Source organism: Rhinoraja longicauda, chromosome 18, assembly GCF_053455715.1.
Source record: "Rhinoraja longicauda isolate Sanriku21f chromosome 18, sRhiLon1.1, whole genome shotgun sequence".
Taxonomy (NCBI): Eukaryota; Metazoa; Chordata; class Chondrichthyes; order Rajiformes; family Arhynchobatidae; genus Rhinoraja; species Rhinoraja longicauda.
In genome coordinates, this window is record NC_135970.1 from 20746528 (window position 1) to 20764051 (window position 17524).

Here is a 17524-nt window from a genome sequence, read left to right on the forward strand (position 1 = left end):
CGCCACTTTTGATGTTATATATGAATGATTTGGATGATGGAACTGATGGTTTTGTGATGGTTGGTGCAGGATTCCTAAAATGTTAATTAGCCAATTGAATCGGCAGTAAAGAAGGCAAATGCAATGGTAGCATTCCTTTCAAGAGGACTTGAATATAAAAGCAGGGATTTAATACCAAGGCTTTATAAGGCACTGATCAGACCACATTTTGAGTATTGTAAAACAATTTTGGGCCCCATACCTGAGGACGAATGTGCTGGTCTTGGAAAGGGTCCAGAGGATGTTTATGGGAATGAACCCGGGGATGATTGGGTTAATATATGATGAATGTTTGACGGCTCAGGGCATGTACTCGCTAGATGAGGGGGGGGACCTCATTGAAACTTACCGAATAATGAAAAGCCTGGATAGAGTGAATGTGAAAGAGTCTAGGACCAATGGGCACAGCTCACACTAGAAGGACATACCTTTAGAAAGAAGATGAGGAGGAATTCCCTTAGCCAGAGGGTGGTGAATCTGTGGAATTCATTGCCACAGATGTCTGTGGAGGCCACAAATTGGGTAATTTTAAAGCTCAGCTTCCTATTAAATCTTTCCCTTCTTGCCTTAAACTTAGGCATTCTATTTCTTGATTCCCCTACTGTGGGATAAAGACTGTGCATTCATCCTATCTACTGTCCTCATAATTTTATACACCTTTTATACATAAGGTCACTCCTCAGCCTCCTACACTCCAACTTGTTTTATTTATTTAATGTTTGATTCTTGATGTTTGTCTTTTGTCTCCTGTCTCTATCACTTTGGCCTTCTCGATATTTTCTGTCCCGTTTCAGAGCACTTGACTGGTTGTTCCATTTCCTGTTCAGGCTGGCTGCTTGTTGTATATATATGTTCTCCCTTTCCTTTTTCCTGTTCTTTCAAAGTGCCATCCATCTGTAATAATTTTTCGCTGAGGCGTTAACTGTCATTGCCCTGACCTGCTTTCAGTTTTTTTGCTATGTTTTCCAAATGTTTTCAAAGCAGATCTACTAAGCAGAAGATTGCATCTCCAGCAAACTGATTTGTTGTGACCCTGCATTTCATTCCATGTCTTTATATTCAGTAGATCCAGAGAGTTACCTACCTGTATCTCGGACCCTGAGAGCTGCTGCAATCTCTTCTAGTTGGTTGATGTGCTCACAAGGCCAGGTAGTCAGTGCTGTGGTAGTTGTGTCTGAGGGGTGATCTTTTTAGGTAAAGCTGACTTGTGTGGCACTTGCCACCAGCTTTTCATCATTAACAGGACTGAGGCTCAAATCAGCAACTTGAAGCACTCCAACTTTCCTGTCTATCTATTTCAGAAGAGATAACAGGTTTATTTTATTTTCAAAATCCAAGAAACTTCAGAATTTGTTCAGATTATAAGAATTACTTGCTGTCAGCATTTTTATTTGGATTCTGTTCACATTATTTAAGTTTTCCTTAAACAGTGTATTAGATCACAGAGACACAAGAAATTGCAAATGCTGGAATATTGAGCAAAAAAACATAAAGTGCTGGAGGAACTCAAGCCGGTCAGGCAAGTTTGTGGAGGGAATGGACAAACCACATTTTGGTTGGGACCCTTCTTCAGTAAGGTTCCAAATCTGAAACAACTGTGTATTTCCCTCCACAAATGCTGTTTGACCGATTGAGTTCCTCCAGCATTTTGCTTTTTGAATTAGATCACAAGCCTGGTATGTTCTGTAATTCCCACCATTCACCACAGCAACATTCACAATGTGATAAGTGTTACCAGTGAAGCCAAGAGCTCGGTGATTTTACTTGGCAGTTTCGAGATGATGGATTGAAAGACTAATCATGTTGAGTAGGAATTATGTCTGTGATAAGACGGCGTTGGCAGAGACAGCAGAAACAGCCTGCCTTTCATCCTGGGGAAAAGAGAATAAACAGACCCAATTTGTGGCATTGGAGTAAACAAACACAAAGAACGAGGTTCTGCAGTAAAACGGATGCAAAATCAATTCTTCGTCCCACCCCATCACCCGCCTTTCCTTTCTTTTTCGTTGTAACGACCATGCCCAGGATTGTTTCTTCAGGAAACAGAAGCAATAGATGAGATTGTAAAGGAAATGAGGTTTAAGCATGCCTGTTTGCTGCAATAATTATTAATATTGCATGCATTTAACATTTTGCTGCAGAATAATTATACATAATAGGCACATGGGACAAGTTAAATGAGGGAAAAACATTCGAATTTCTATATTTTTTATGACAAATTACTTTTGTTTTCGAACTGGAAATAGGTTTGATTGTGATCTAGTGTTGTTTAGCAGCTGTGTTACTTACAATAGTATGATTTTCTTTTTTTTCTCTATTTTTTTGTGGCCACTGTGAAGCTTTATCTGTGGGCCTTTCAAGATCTTTATATGAAATGAGCACTTTCACTTAGTAATACAAAGACAGCAGCATGTGAAAACTTTCCAGCAATTGCATGCTTTAAAGTACGAAGTTATGAGATCAGCCTTCATAAGGAAATTGATCCCAAGGCCTTTCTGAATGTATTGTTTGTATTGCTAGTCTATGTGGGCTGTATGTATGTAACTGAGGCTGATTTAATGAAGTTTAGCAGAAGACCTTCGAAGCAGCTTGCTGTGGGTCCCAGCCATTTTAATTGTAATTTTATATATTTTTTAATTTCGGCGTATTTTACTAATTCTTAATTAATGCAAAAACAATTTGTCTACTTGCAGGTGAATATTTGCCTAGTTTGGTTCAACTAAAGCTGAACAGCAGTTTTATTGCATCAGTAAGGTATGTCAACAACTTTAGTGTAGTCATAGAATCCTATAATCATGCAGCGGGGAAACTGGCCATTCAGCCCATGTCAGCCACAAGAAGTAGTGGCTGATATGTCTTAACCAGCCTTAACCAACCTGATCTCCCAGTGGCTGAGCAATTAAATTCCCCCTCCCACTCCCAGTCTGACCTTTCAGTCATGGGCCTCCTCCAGTGTCATAATGAGGCCCACTGCAAATTGGAGGAACAGCACCTCATATTTCGCTTGGGCAGCTTACAGCCCAGCGGTATGAACATTGACTTCTCTAACTTTAGATAGTTCCTCTGTCCCTCTCTTCCCCTCCCCCTTCCCAGTTCTTCCACTGTCTTCCTGTCTCCACCTATATCCTTTCTTTGTCCCGCCCCCCCTGACATTAGTCTGAAAAAGGGTCTTGATCCGAAACGTCACCCATTCCTTCTCTCCAGAGATGCTGCCTGACCTGCTGAGTTACTCCAGCATTTTGTGATACCTTCGATTTGTACCAGCATCTGCAGTTATTTTCCTACATAACAGGTAGTGGGCTCTCTTCTGTATCATCCCATCTCCCAGAACATGGCCCATAGCCTTCCATGTCGAGGCGGCACTAAACTCTTCTAAAATGCTATCAGTGACCCAGCTTCCACCATTCTTTCTCTCTGACAGTGTGTCCCAGTTACTCACCACTCTCTGGCTGGAGAAGGTCTCTCTTAGATCCCCACTAAATCTCTTCCCCCTTTTCCTAAATCTAACATCCTTGAGATTTATCTATCTCTGATATGGGGAATAGTCTAGCTTATCTACACCTCTCATCATTTCTGTCCTCAGTGCAATGAAAGACGCAGTCCATAGAAGATTTAAGTTTACCAGAATGTTGCCTGAACTATGGGGTATTAGCTACCGGGAGAGGTTGGATAGACGTTGATTATTTTCTCTGGAGTGCCGAAAGTTGCGGGGAGAACTGATAGAAGAATAAAAAATTATCAATGGCATAGATAGGGTAGACAGTTAGAACCTTTTTCCAAGGATGGAAAAATCAAATATGAGAGGGCTTAGCTTTAAGGTGAGAGAGGCAAAGTTTAAAGGAGATGTATGGGGCAACTTTTTTTACACAGAGGGTGGTGAGTGCCTGAGATGTGCTGCCAGAATTGGTGTTTGGCAGATACGATAGTGGCATTTAAGAGGCTTTTGGCTCGACATGTGGATATGCAGAGAATGCAGGGATATGGATTATATGCAGATAGATATGTCTTGGCATCATGTTCAGCATAGACATTGTGGACCGAATGGCATGTTCTTGTGCTGTACTGTTCTCTGTAAGATCATAGTTGCTGAAGTCAGTGTTGTGTAGTTTTCAAGAGCCTGATGGTTATTGGGAAGAAGCAATTCATGAACTTGATGGCCATCATTTCCAGCCTTCTGCACCTTCTCCTCAATGGCAGTAGTGAAATGAGTGCGTGTCCTGGGTGGTGGTTTTAGTTGTTTATACCAGCTGTATTGTATTCCACATCAATCCAGCTTCCCCCTATCTCCTTCTCACCAGCTGTCTAGGAGACCACACACCTCCACATTCTGCGCCTGTATGTTCTCCCCTTCCTGCTTGCTTGTGCACAATTCTCTTGATGCATTTCCTGGCTCCAGAAGTGCTATATTAACTGTAAAGAGCATTCAGATATCCCGAGGTTGTGTAAATGGTCACACAAATGCAAGTCTTTCTCTCTTATGTTTTTTTAAATTAATGTCATTATATACAAAGTAGGGTTTACAAGGTCACAAACCGGGGGTGAGGTAAAAGGAAAGTTTCTGGCCTTTTATTAACACTCCTCCACAGTCTGAGTCTGCCTGTCTTCCCATTCTAGTTGTCCAGCTGTTTTTTGAATGAATCAAAAATCCGGTGTCCCTGCCTCAAATCCCTTCCCTGCAACCAGTTCCAGCTGTTCAACCGTTTTCGTTGTAAAAAAAAACTTGCTGGCATCTAGCTGTCTCTTTTACTAGACATCAACTGGCTTTCAGCCATCCCAAGACTTGGATGGTTCAGGTCTGAGATATTCAACATCTCTTGTCTTCCCCTCATCAGGCCCCCCGCCCCGTCCTTTCCCCGACACCCATCAAGCCACTTGTGGTTTGGTGTTTGGCAGACTCAAAACAGCCTGTCAAAAATATCCCTGAGATTATCTTGAAAGGCTCACCCCTTTGAATCATTAGGTTATCATTCAAAAATATTTTCATTGTGTTTCTCATTTTGGATTTGATTTGGTTTCTGCTTGAGGTTGAATTCATGGGCCTATGTCACCAGGTTTAGTTCTGTGAATGATTATTAGCTCTATTTCTGTGAATGTACTATGTCTTCCATTTAGATCTATTGGTCTTTTTGTATACAAGAACAATATTTACCTGTTGGAAGTTTATTTGAACAATTGCTTTTTGGGAGATTGTCTAGGATAGCCAGCAGAGTATCATGAATCATCTCTCTCTGTCTCAGATATTCTAATATGTCAGCCTGTTCCATGTTTAAAGGTTGTCTATGAAATTCTTCTTTGAATAGTGGCCACTTGACAATTATTGTCTGCTTCAGTAGTGTGCACCCTTGTAACACAGGGAACACAGAAGCATGCTAACCATATGCTCTTCTCCTGTCCATGTCCCTCAGCTTTATTTTCCTTGTTGATTGCCTTAGCTGTGGGATAAAATTGAAATGATTTTTATATGCTTTTGATAATATCCAGGCTATGTTCATTTTGAAATCTTTCTTGATTATAAAAGTTTAGAGGGATATGAACCAAACACGGGTAAATAGGACTAGCCTAGATGGGGCAACTTGGTTGGCATTGTCGAGTTGGGCCATATAGACAATTTCCACGCTACATGACTCTGAGTTGATAATTATCTTTCTTCTATTATTTCTCTATGGAATGGAGATATATCTCCCTAATTGCCTCAAGGCTGATAAGGCAGTAAAAACCATGTATATTCAGCGAGCTTTTGCAGAGAAAGTTCATTGTTTTCACAGAGGGTAGTGCGTGCATGGAACGAGAGGAAACGATAGCGTTGAGTACACTTACTACATTTAAAAGACACTTACACATGTACACGAATAGGAAAGGCTTGGAGGCTTATAGGTCAGGCACATGGGATTCGATTAGTTAAACAACTTAGCTGGTATGGATGAGTTGGGCTGAAGGGCCTGCTGCCGTTCTGTACAGCTCTATGATAATACAGGTTGGAGCATCTACTTCTTTGTTCATGTCTGCTTTGTTAGTCTGTGATCTGTGCAGTGCCTCAAACACTTTACGTCATATGGTCTAGACTATCGCCTCTCAGAGGCCTATTTCCCTGAACGGTAGAACTCTGCTGTCTGGAAACTCCATCTGATGAATTCATAATTCCACAAAAGTTCAAAAAAGAATCAGGCTCTTTAAGTTAGAAATTATGTCGTGCTTCAGCGTTTGTGTTTTATTGACAACCCATATGCAAAAGTACTAGCGCATGGCCCTCTGAAATGAATGATTAAAACAGAGGTACAAAGTGTGACCCAGGCTGCGGATGAGCGGTTTCCTTTTTTTTTACAAATGACCCGAGTGCTGTTTTTGTGCAGCTGTGAGGGTGGGATAATTTGGACTGTGAGGATCTGCAGGGCCCCCTGTGGATAATGCTCCATGCTGTCAGTTCACAGTTCAGTTCAAGCAGGAAGTCGGGTCACGTCTATCACTTCTTATTTTTTTGGCTCAGCTTCCTTCCCCCACCCCTAAAGCTGGAAGTGGAATGTTTTTTATATTTCATACTTGATTACTTCAAGTTGTAGTGCAGATTGACAATATAGAAAGCCAGATTAACTGAGGTACAAAGATGTTTTGAGTGAAGTATGGGTTCAGGACTTGAAGTTGCAACATTTTGCCTGTTTGAGTAAAGGGGTTTCCTGTTTCTTTTATAATGCATTGATGTATTGTCTTCTGCCTTTTAAGATAGTAGTATTTTGCATTCTGCAGACATGTGCCTGGCTGTAGCTGATTGAGTCAAGAGTTTACCATCTTTTTTGCATTTGCTTTTTACAGCTATACCCTAAATTTTAGCCCTTTTATAATTGATGACAGGTGGCGGCCTCCTGGAGATGTCCTGCCCTTTTATGTGGCTCTGCGGCAGGGGCCTTTGCAGAAGTCAGTGTGGCATAGTTCTGAAGCAATCCTTTTATGTTTAAAACTTTCCTTTTCATGTGTCTCTCGGCGATCTCCCATGGTGGTTGACAAAGTCTGTTTGAAGCCTCGATGGTGCAGACACAGGGCATGAGAAGATGTCAGACCTCTTCCGGGATGTTGCCACATTCTCTCTGCTTGGTTGGTTTGATTTAACAAGGCGATGTGTGGTGCAGGTGATGATCACAACTTATTACTTCCTGTGTGCAGAAGTATGGCAAGTAACGCACAGAAACTCTTCTTGATTTATTGTTGCTGCTGAATCATAGAAGTTGCAGAATAGGAAGTGGTTAGTTGGCATATCGTGTCAATGCTGGTTTATTTTGAGGAATGGAATTATGTAATTTATAACTTAAAATCTAGCCATAGAACTGTGCAAGACAGGGAGTGCCATTTACTCCTTGTTCCGTGCAGCTCCGAGCCTGTAAATATGGAACCAATCCCACTACCCCACCCTCCCAACTGCCCTGCATCTCCCTTTACCCATCTATTCTATTTTCCTTTAAAGGAGACATTGATATACCACACACAGTGATAATTATGACCCATGTACACTCTCTGCAATTTATAGATCATAGAACTCTACAGCACAGGAACAGGCTCTTCGACCAACGTTGATGCCACATAGCTGCATGTGATGCATATCCTTACATTCCCTGCATACTTACAGGCCTATGTAAAACCCTCTTAAATGTCGTTATCATATCTGCTTGCACTACCACCCCTTTCCAAATCTCTTTATTGCAGTTGGCAATTATTGCCCATTCAAAGGAAATAATGTTAAAAGCAATTTATTTTCTTACACAAAAAACAAGGTGCTAGAGGAACACAGCAGGTCAGGCAACATCCGAGGAGGAAATGGACAGACAACGTTTCAGGTCTGGACCCTTTCAGGGAAGGGTGGAGATAGTAACTGGGGCTGGAGGTGATGAAAGGAAAGATAAAAGGGTGCAGATGATAGAATCTGATGAGAGAAAAGTGGAGAGTGAAATGTAGATTCAGAGGGAAGGATGGAGATAGGAAAGAGTGCAAGGAGATTGGGGGAGGAGTGGGGAAAAGAAAATAGAGGACCTGGAATAGAGAGGGGTGGAAAACGAACAGATGGAGGAGAGGAAAGGAACTGGGTGATGAGGGCAGAGGGAGTGAAAATAAAGATGTGTGTGGATGGAGGGGGGAGGAAACTGAGTAAATAAAGGAGGGGGGGGGGGTTATTATTTGAAATTGGAGAACTCAATGTTGCTGGGTTGTAAGCTACCCAAGCGGAATATGAGACACTGTTGTTCTAGTCTGCATGTGGCCTCACTCTGGCAGTAGAGGCCCAGGAGAGAAATGTCAGTATGGGGAATTGAAGTGGCCAGCAGCCGAGATCTACAGCAGGCCCTGGTGGACAGAGCACAAGTGTTCAGCGAATCAGTCGCCTCGTCTACATTTGGGCACACCAATGTAGAGGAGGCCTGATTCATCACGTTTAAAGGTCTAAGAAGTCTGAGAGCTTACTAAATAACTGCGCAAAACTGATTAAAATTATTAAATTATTTCTGAAAATAGTGAACAGTCCAAGGGTAAATGTTCCAGTTCTAGGTGTCACAATGATAATAAGATGCTCACCATCCTGCTCGTCCCCCAAAGTCCAGAGAACTGATGAGGAGGAAGCCGCTGGAGACGTCAGATGCTATAAGTGGGCCAGTAGGAGGGTGAAACGGGGTAATGCCTCCAGCCCTTTCAAGGTCGGCTGCAGGAGGCGCCCCCAGGATACAAAGAAGACCGGACCAGGAGAGGGACGTCAGTACGCAGGCCGATCCGGTTGAAGGTGATGAAGGGAGCCCCTGCAGGAGCCTGGAGCTTACATGGATCGGGAACTGCTCCAGTAGACTGAGCGCGTGGGCGGACCAGGCATTGGGCTTCAGACATGGCGCCAAAACATGACGCTGTCCACATGTGTAAATGTGCAAAAATAATTTCACTGTGCGGTTGCGCATGTGACAAATAAAGCACCATTGAACCATCGGGAGCACCAAATGCAATAGACGATGTTAGAGGGGTGGGATCAACTGGATTACTCTTGCATGGAGCTGGGCTGAACTTGTGGCTGTAACCCTTCTATGATTCATTTACTGGCCCTTACATTTCCAAATGACAATTAATTTTAACTTGGAATAGTGTGTCCAGCCATGAAAATATCCATGTAGGGATATTTTCACGTATGGACATGCCATTCCAAGTTACAATTAATTGTCATTTGGAAATGTAAGAGCCAGTAAATGAATCTTTTTCCTATCTTGTTCCATCTTGTTCCAAAATGGAACTTTGTCCGAAGACATCCTACCCTCTCTTTTTACAGGTAACGATGAAATCTTTATAAATTAAGTGTATTAACTGTTAGCTTAATCAAATGCTTCCTATCCACTGTGCTATATATTTTTCATTACTACGGTGCTGTTAACATAATTTCCTTTCTGTTTCTTAACTCTTCATTTGAATTATGTCTTTTGCAAGCCCTGAGGGCAACCTTCCTTTCCAACACTGGAAACAAATCCTACACTGACAATGTTTCCCCACACCCTTATTTCCTTCTGTTACTGTCCTGAAAAAGCTATAACCGGGTAATGTGCACTTCCAGGCATCCCCCAGCTGTTGTAGCTATAATAGCACATCCTTCCATAATTCAGAGTACTCAACGTTTAAATCATTGTGGAAATTATATCGGTCCCCAACTCTCGGCTCATGCACTTCAAAGCAGAAAAAAGTAAATATTCTGCAAATCTGCAAATAAAACACTGAATTGTTTGAATGAAATGCTTTGATTAATTGATTAGTTGAAAGTTACAGCATGGAAACAAGCACTTTGATCCAGGGAGAATATGGAAACCCACACAGACAGTGTCCGAGATCAGGATCGAGCCCGGGTCTAGGCAGCAGCTCTATATGCTGCACTACTATGCTGCACTTCGAAAGGTCTTCAATATCAAGTGCTTGTGGTCTCTCTCCTCCCAGATGCTGCCTTACCTGATGACTCGTTTGAGTATTTTCTGCTTTTATTTCAGCTAGGTGGAAATAGTCTTAACTTTATGATGTTGAAGTGATAATTTTACTGAAAACACTATGTGGGTCAGGCAGCATGAGGTAGTGGAGGGAATAGACAGATGATGTTTCGGGTCAGGACTCTTCCTCAGACAGTCTACCCATTCCCTTCACAAAAGCTGCCTGACCTGCTGAGTTCCTCCAGCACTTTATGTTTTGCTCAAGATTCCAGCAGTGCAGTTTCTTGTGTCTCTGGGAAACAACATGAACTGCTGGCCCTAGCCATTTCTATCGTTTCTGGGGATTCTTGTGTATTGTTCTAATAGATTTTTGCATTCCCATGTGCCAATGTTGGCAGCTTGTGTTGACTTTCCCCTAAGTCATCAGCAGCTGGTGTACCTAGTCCTGAATTTATATCTGCTGCAGAAAAGTCAGTAAATAATCTCAGCTGTCACAGAAAGGAGGGATGAAGGTGCCACGTTTCATAATGCTTTTTATTTGATAATGAGATGTGGACATTGTTGGCAAGGACATCATTTATTGCTCATCCCTAATTGTCTGAACAGATTGCCAGCATGGGCTGTGTCAGCCATGTTTCTGTGTTCCCAGGGATGGATTAAACTACCTAAAAACGTAGAATGTAGAAAAATGCAGTGTAGCAACAGGCCCTTCAGCCCACAATGTCTGTGCCAAACATGTCACCAAACTAAACTAATCTCATCTGCCTGAACATGATCCATACCTCTCTCATTCCCTGCATACGGGTGGCAAATTTGCTTCCCTGAAGGACATTAATGAACCAAATAACTTTTTTTTAATACAACAGTCCTGTAGTTTCATGGTCCCTGTTACTGATTCCAGCTTTCAATACAGAATTATTTAATTACTGGAATTACAATTCCCCTGCAGTGTGCTGGGATTCAACCTCGTATGTCTGGATCAATACTTCATGCCACTGGATACTGATCCAGTGACAATTGATATGCTACAACATAACCCATAGCAACATAAACCAACGTACCATTTGCATGATTCAAAAATGTCCTGAGCCCCCTTGTCAAAAAGTAACATCCTAATTGAGTCTTGGGAATCACAGACCCAGGAACGGTAATGGAGTAGAAGCAACATCTGCAAGAGCACTGAAAGAAGGCGTCACCTTCCACCACCCCTCATTCCGTCCCCTCGTGCATCACATGCCATGTGTGGCAGGGTCTGCTGGTCCCACCTGGGCTCAGCAGCCACCTCAGGACCCCCATAATTTCAATGGAAACATGTCATCCTCGACCTTGAAGGACTCTTGAGAAGATGAAGATGCGCACATCTGTTTCCAGATCTTGCTCAAACCAGAACAAATGTTATCTCTGCACAACGTGTGCATTTTTTAATCTTTTCCTTTTTTAAAAATCCAGATGGCCTTGTACAGTCTTTTGACATTTAATAACTCCATTCAGCAACTTTCTGAGATACCATGCTTTTGTCACACAATTATGAAATCCTTCAACAGAAGACTTTTATTAGAACATTGTTTCCTTGGGTATAACGGAGGTGAATCATGGCCTATTCATGACCACTTGTTTTTATTTTAAAGAAAGCACATTTTTTGTGCTGCTCTGAAAATTATTGCAGAGTTAGATTATACTGACATAGTCAAGCATTTCTGTCATTTCAGAAGCGTGATCTTTAATGTCTTGCAGCCTTTTGAATACGTATCAGCTTTATGCGTGTTAGCTAATGGGCACCCAAGAAACTGAAGATGCTGAAATCAAGCAACACACAAAGTTCTGGAGAAGCAGCAGATCAGGCATCATCTGTGGGGGGAATGGACAGATGACATTTTGGTTGGGACCCAATTTCAGATAGTATTTATTCATATTATCCAAAGTTAAATAAAATGTTGGTTTTTTTCTCCCAAGAAATGTCAATACACATGCACGTATCCCAACTCGAAATGTGCCTGCCTATCCATGTCCTGCAGAGATGCTGCCTGACCCACTGAGTTACTCCAGTTACTCGGTGGTTTGCTTAAGATTCTAGCATCTACAATTCCTTGATTCTCCGTGTATTTTCAATTTGGATTGAGACTTCAGTAATAAATGTTAACATGAAATTAAGTACAAAATTAATGTTGAGGGCACCTAACATGAGACTCGTGCAAGTGGACAGAAGACCTGCCCTTCCTGCTTTGCGTATCCTGTCACCTGGGTTCATCTCCATGTGATAATTCTACCTTATGCTGTGTAAAGCAGAGTACAGAATTACAGATTGCAACTTTGACCCAGTGCAAAGAATCAGTACTGCCAGAGGTGCAGCCTAGTACCTTTCGTGGAAATATAGTTTGAATAAGTGCAGGACATTGGTGAGGCTGCACTTGGAGTATTATGTTCAGTTTTGGTCATCCAGCAATAAGAAAGATGTCATTCAGCTGGAAAGAGTGCAGAAGAGATTATCGAGAATGTAGCCAGGACTCTATAGGAAGAGATTGGGCAGGCTAGGATTTTATTCCATGGAACGCAGGAGGCTGAGGGGTGATCTTATACAGGTGTATAAAATCATGAGGGGAATAAATAGGGTGAATGTGCAAAGCCTTTTACCCATGGTAAGGGAATCAAGAATAGATACAGTTTTAAGGTAAGAGGGGAAAGATTTATTAGGAACCCGAGGGACAACTTTATCACACAGAGAGTGATGGGTACATGGAACAAGCTGCCAGAGAAAGTAAACACAAAATGCTGGAGTAGCTCAGCGAGACAGGCAGCATCTCTGGAGAGAAGGAATGGGTGACGTTTCCAGTCGAGACCCATGATCAGTCTGAAGAAGGGTCTCGACCCGAAACATTACGTATTCCTTCTCTCCAGAGATGCTATCTGTCCCGCTGACTTACTCCAGCATTTTGTGTCTACCTTCGATTTAAACCAGCAGCCGCAGTTCTTTCCTATATATTTTGCCAGAGGAAGTAGTTGAGGCAGGTACAATAACAATGTTTAAAAGATATTTGGACAGGTATATGGATAGGAATGGTTTAGAGCGATTTGGGCCTAACATGAGCAAGTGGGACTAGTTTAGATGAGACATCTTGGTCAGCTAGGGCAAGTTAGGGTGAAGGGCTTGTTTCTGTGCTGTGTGACTGGCTTCATTCAGTCTACACAATGTGGTTTACTCTGCTCTAGAGAAAGTAAACGCAGATTGGGTGATCACTCTGCAGAGCTCCTGCTCAGTCCACAGGGGCAATCTTGAGCGTTCTGTGGCCTGCTACTTTAATTCCCCTTCCGACCTGTCTGTCTGTGACCCCCTGCTCTGCCATAGTGAGGTCCAACATAAACCTCATCTTATCAACATCTTATCTCCTGTCCGGACACTTTGCGACCCTCCAGAATGAACATGGAATTCTTGAATTTTGCTCTGTCGTGGTTTCCCATTGTCATACTGATGTCCCCCCCCCCCCCCTTTTTCCTTAAACGACCCAGTTACTGGTCAGTACTCACGCTCCTTTTCACCTGATCTGTCATAACCTATTTCCACTGGCATTTTGTCTTAGACCTTACTCCTCCCCCAGCTCTTCCCAAGTTCTGAGGAAGGGATACTGACCAAAACGTTACCCGCTTTCCCTTTCCACAGACGCTGCTTGAATAATTGAGTTCTTCCAGCTTTTTCTATTTTGTTTCAGAGTCCAGCACTTGCAGTTTCATTCCTTTTCCAAAATTAATTAACAACCTAATTTTGCAAGCTCCGCTAGGAAAGAGTGATCATAACATGATAGAATACTTCTGGGATGTTACCTGGATTTACGGACTTGAATGATAGGGAAAGGTTGGATGGGTTGGGACTTTTTTCTTTGGAGCATAGGAGGCCTTCTTAAGGTATACAAGACGATGAGGGGCATGGATAATGTGAATGCTCATTGTCTTTTTCTCAGGGTAGAGGATTCTAAAATTAGGTTTAAGGAAAGGGGGAAGAGAGTTAAGAGGGACCTTGGGCAACATTTTCACTCAGAGGGCAGTCTGGAACGAGCTGCCTCAGAAACAGATGCAGATACATATGTAACTTTTAAAACACATTTGATAAGCTGTGGATTAGGAAGGATTTAGAGAGCTATGGGCCAAATGCAGGCAAATGGAACTATCCCAGTTTGTCAATTTGGTCATCATTAACAAGGTGGGCCGAGGAGATGTTTCCATACAGTACAGCTCTATGACTATAAGGGGACAGAAGTTGTAGAATCAGATACTAGAGTCTGGATTCTGAACAAAGGAAACTACGATGGTGTGATTTATGGAGTGGTTATGGTAGATTGGGGAAATTTACTGAACAGGTTGATCATGAATATTAAAGAATGTCTGCACGAACTACAATAATTGTTCATTCCTGTCTGGCACAAAAGTAAGTCTGGAAAGAGAACTCATCTGTGGCTTATGAAGGAAATTAGGGATAGTATTCAATCCAAATAGGAGACGCATTACATTGCCAAGGAAAGCAGCTGGCCTGAGTTTAGAATTCAGTAAGAGTACACAAAGATTGATTAAGAGGCACAGATGGAGCATGATAACTTTGCAGGGAATATAAAAACTAACTGTAAAAGCACCCAACAACTTCTAAAAATGGAGAAGGAAAATAGTGAAAACCAATCTAGGTCATCAACAGTAAGAAATAGGGGAATAAAGAAATTAAGAAGAATTAAATGCACACATTGTTCTGTCTTCACAAAGAAGGACACAAATAAGCTCCCTAAATATCAGGAAAACAAAGACAGTGTGCGAGACTAAATGAAATCAGCATTAGTAAACTCCTTGCACCTTTAAGGAAGTGCAATCTAGGTATTTTCCCATAAGAGAATAAAATAGAGCAATTAAAGCTAGAAATTTATCTGTGCATTCAAAACACAGATTAATACAATTTCTGGATATTCAAGGAATCCCAAGGATATGGGAGTAGAGCTGCAACATGGGGTAGGTGCATCTTAGTCGTGCTGAATGGTGGAGGTTTGTGGAAATGAATGGCCGGCTTCTGCTCTTGTTTATTGTGTGGCAGATCAAGAGTGAGAGCAGATATGACAAATGGCACAAAATCGCCCGTTTTGACAGGAAAATTTAAAAAGAAATATAATATTTAAATTATGTGAGATTGCAGAGATCTGAGCCGCAGAAGTACCTGGTGTCCTTGTGTGCGATTCTCAAAAGACTAGTATTTAGTGTACAGCAAGTAATTAGAAAAGTTAATAGAATGTGAACTTTTATTGAAAGAATTGAATGGAAAAGTTTGTGTTATATTGGCTGTTGGTAAGACCTCGAGTACCATGTACTGCGTTGGCCTCTTTTTTTAAGGAAGGATGTCAATGCAATGGAAACTGTCAGGGAAAGTTTACTTGACTGATTGTGGAATGGGTAGAAAGGTTGGACAAGCTCGCGTTATGTCCATTGGACTGCTGTGAACCAGCCACATTAATAACTAGAGTACATGAACAAGTCAAAGGCTGGTTATTCTTTGAGCAGTGGCTCGTCTCTTGACACCTCACAACTGTTCTCTCATCTCGCTGAGTCGTGTGTGATGGATTACTCTCTACTTGCCTGGCTGTGCAACTTCAACAATGCTCAAACAGCTGGGCACTGTCAAGGACAATGCGGCTCGCTTAATTGGTGTCCCATTAACACTCCAAGCATTCATTCCCTCGGCCACCAACACACAGTGGATGCAGTGTGTACCATCTACAAAATGTGCTGCAGTTATTCATCCAGGCTCTGACAACACCTTCCAAACCTACAAGCTCCACACTCAGAAGGACAAGGGCATCAATCATGTGGAACACCACCGCTAGCAGCTTCCCCTCCTTGTACACCTTCCCTTATCTGGATATATGTAGATGTTTCTTCATCCTCGCTGGGTTGAAATCGTGGAACAATGTAGCACTGTTGGACCACCTTCATAAGGGGTACTGCAGTTCAAAAAGGTGGCTCATCATCACCTTCTCAAGGGCAGTAAAGGGTGGGCAGTAAGTACAGGCCTTCCAGCACTGCTCACAGCCTGAACATTTATCGATTTTAAAAAAATGACAAGCTTGTCAGTAAATGTGGAAATAAATCTTCTTTGCGCAAATACACAGAGGAAAGGATCAATTCCAAATCAACCTCATTGCGGCCCTTGAATTTTCAATTCTTTCTCTGTAGCATTATATTCTGCACTCTTTATTTTGCACTACATTTTGTATTGTTGTGTGGTACGATTGAAATCATGTACAGTAAGATCTGTCTCGATAGCAAAGTGCTAGGGCTGATCAGGGATAAAAAAAATAGGAGATCCACTCGGGAGGGGAAAGATATAGCTAAGGAACTAAATTAGTTTTGCACAAAAGAAAATGCTCTGGCGGCGATGATAGGATGTGTATTTGTTGTGGTCTAAATAGACATTTGGTCGGCATATGATAAAGTATTGCACGCAGCTTGTCTGTAAACTTAAAGTGATGGAATTGAAGTATTAGAAGGATTAGAAGGGAAAAAATTAATAGGAACTTGAAGGGCAACTATTTCTCCCAGAGGATGGTGGGAATCTATGCAATGATCTGCCAGAGGAAAATGTGCAATAACAACATTTAAAAGACATATGGACAGGTGCATGAATAGGAAAAGTTAGAAGGTATATGGGTCAAAGGCAGGCAGACAGGACTAGCTGCATGTGACACAAAATGCAGGAGAAAAATTCAAGGCCAGTAATAGATTTCAGGAGATTTAGATAGTCTGAGAGCATGGGTAGAAACAACTAAACAAAACTAACAAGGCATATAAACTACCATTTAGGGAGGCACAGGTTACTCAAGGAACATCAACATGGATCTATTCAGAGGTTATGTCTGAATGCATTCATTTTTTTGAAGAGGTAACAAAAGTTGATAGGGTTGAGCATTTGATGGAATATATTTTAGGAAGGCATTTGACAATGTTTCACATCCAGATTGCTGAAGAAAGAGCCTAGACATCCAGAGAGTGGGATAAAAATCGGGGGCGGAGGTGGGGGTGATATTAGGCTGGATATCCTCCCCTCTTTTGACTGGAATGCACTTCTTGAACCAAGTGATCTCTTTCAGTCATAAATTTCCAACAATGCTGTTGCATTTGGGGAAGGTGAAAGAGTTAAAGGAAGACACAATAAATGAAAGGGTATTAAGAAGTGTAGAGGAGCAAAGGAATTTTGGAATGCGTGCCCGCAATGACCATGAGGTTACTAGGACAGGTGGGTAAGGAGGTACACAAAATTCTTGTCTTTATGGGCTGTGGCATAGAATACAACAAGGAGGCCATGCCAGAACAGAGTTCAGCATTTGTTTACTCTCCAGTCAGAGCTGGGTACAATTCTGGTCCCACACTGCAGGAAAATAAAAATGGCACTAGTTAGGTTGCAGAGATTTACAAGAACATTGCTGAACTGGAGAATTGTATTCTGAGCAGGGACTTTTTGTGCCAGGGTTGTTTCCTTTGTAATAAAGGGGACTCGGAAGAGATTTAATTAGAATCATAAAAATGTATGTCAAACA

At 41.9% G+C, this 17524-nt stretch overlaps 1 protein-coding gene across 4 annotated transcripts in view; it reads left to right on the plus strand.

Annotated features, from left to right (window-relative positions):
* The window catches only part of lrrc56 (leucine rich repeat containing 56), a 77626-nt gene that overhangs the window by 27884 nt on the left and 32218 nt on the right, over nt 1-17524 (plus strand). For 2 of the 4 annotated variants that reach the window (XM_078415275.1, XM_078415274.1), the window contains one exon: nt 2733-2793. The exons of the other annotated variants lie outside the window; for them this stretch is intronic. In XM_078415275.1, coding sequence (XP_078271401.1) covers nt 2733-2793 — 61 coding nt within the window. The remainder of the gene's footprint in view (nt 1-2732; nt 2794-17524) is intronic. 4 annotated transcript variants of the gene reach the window in all.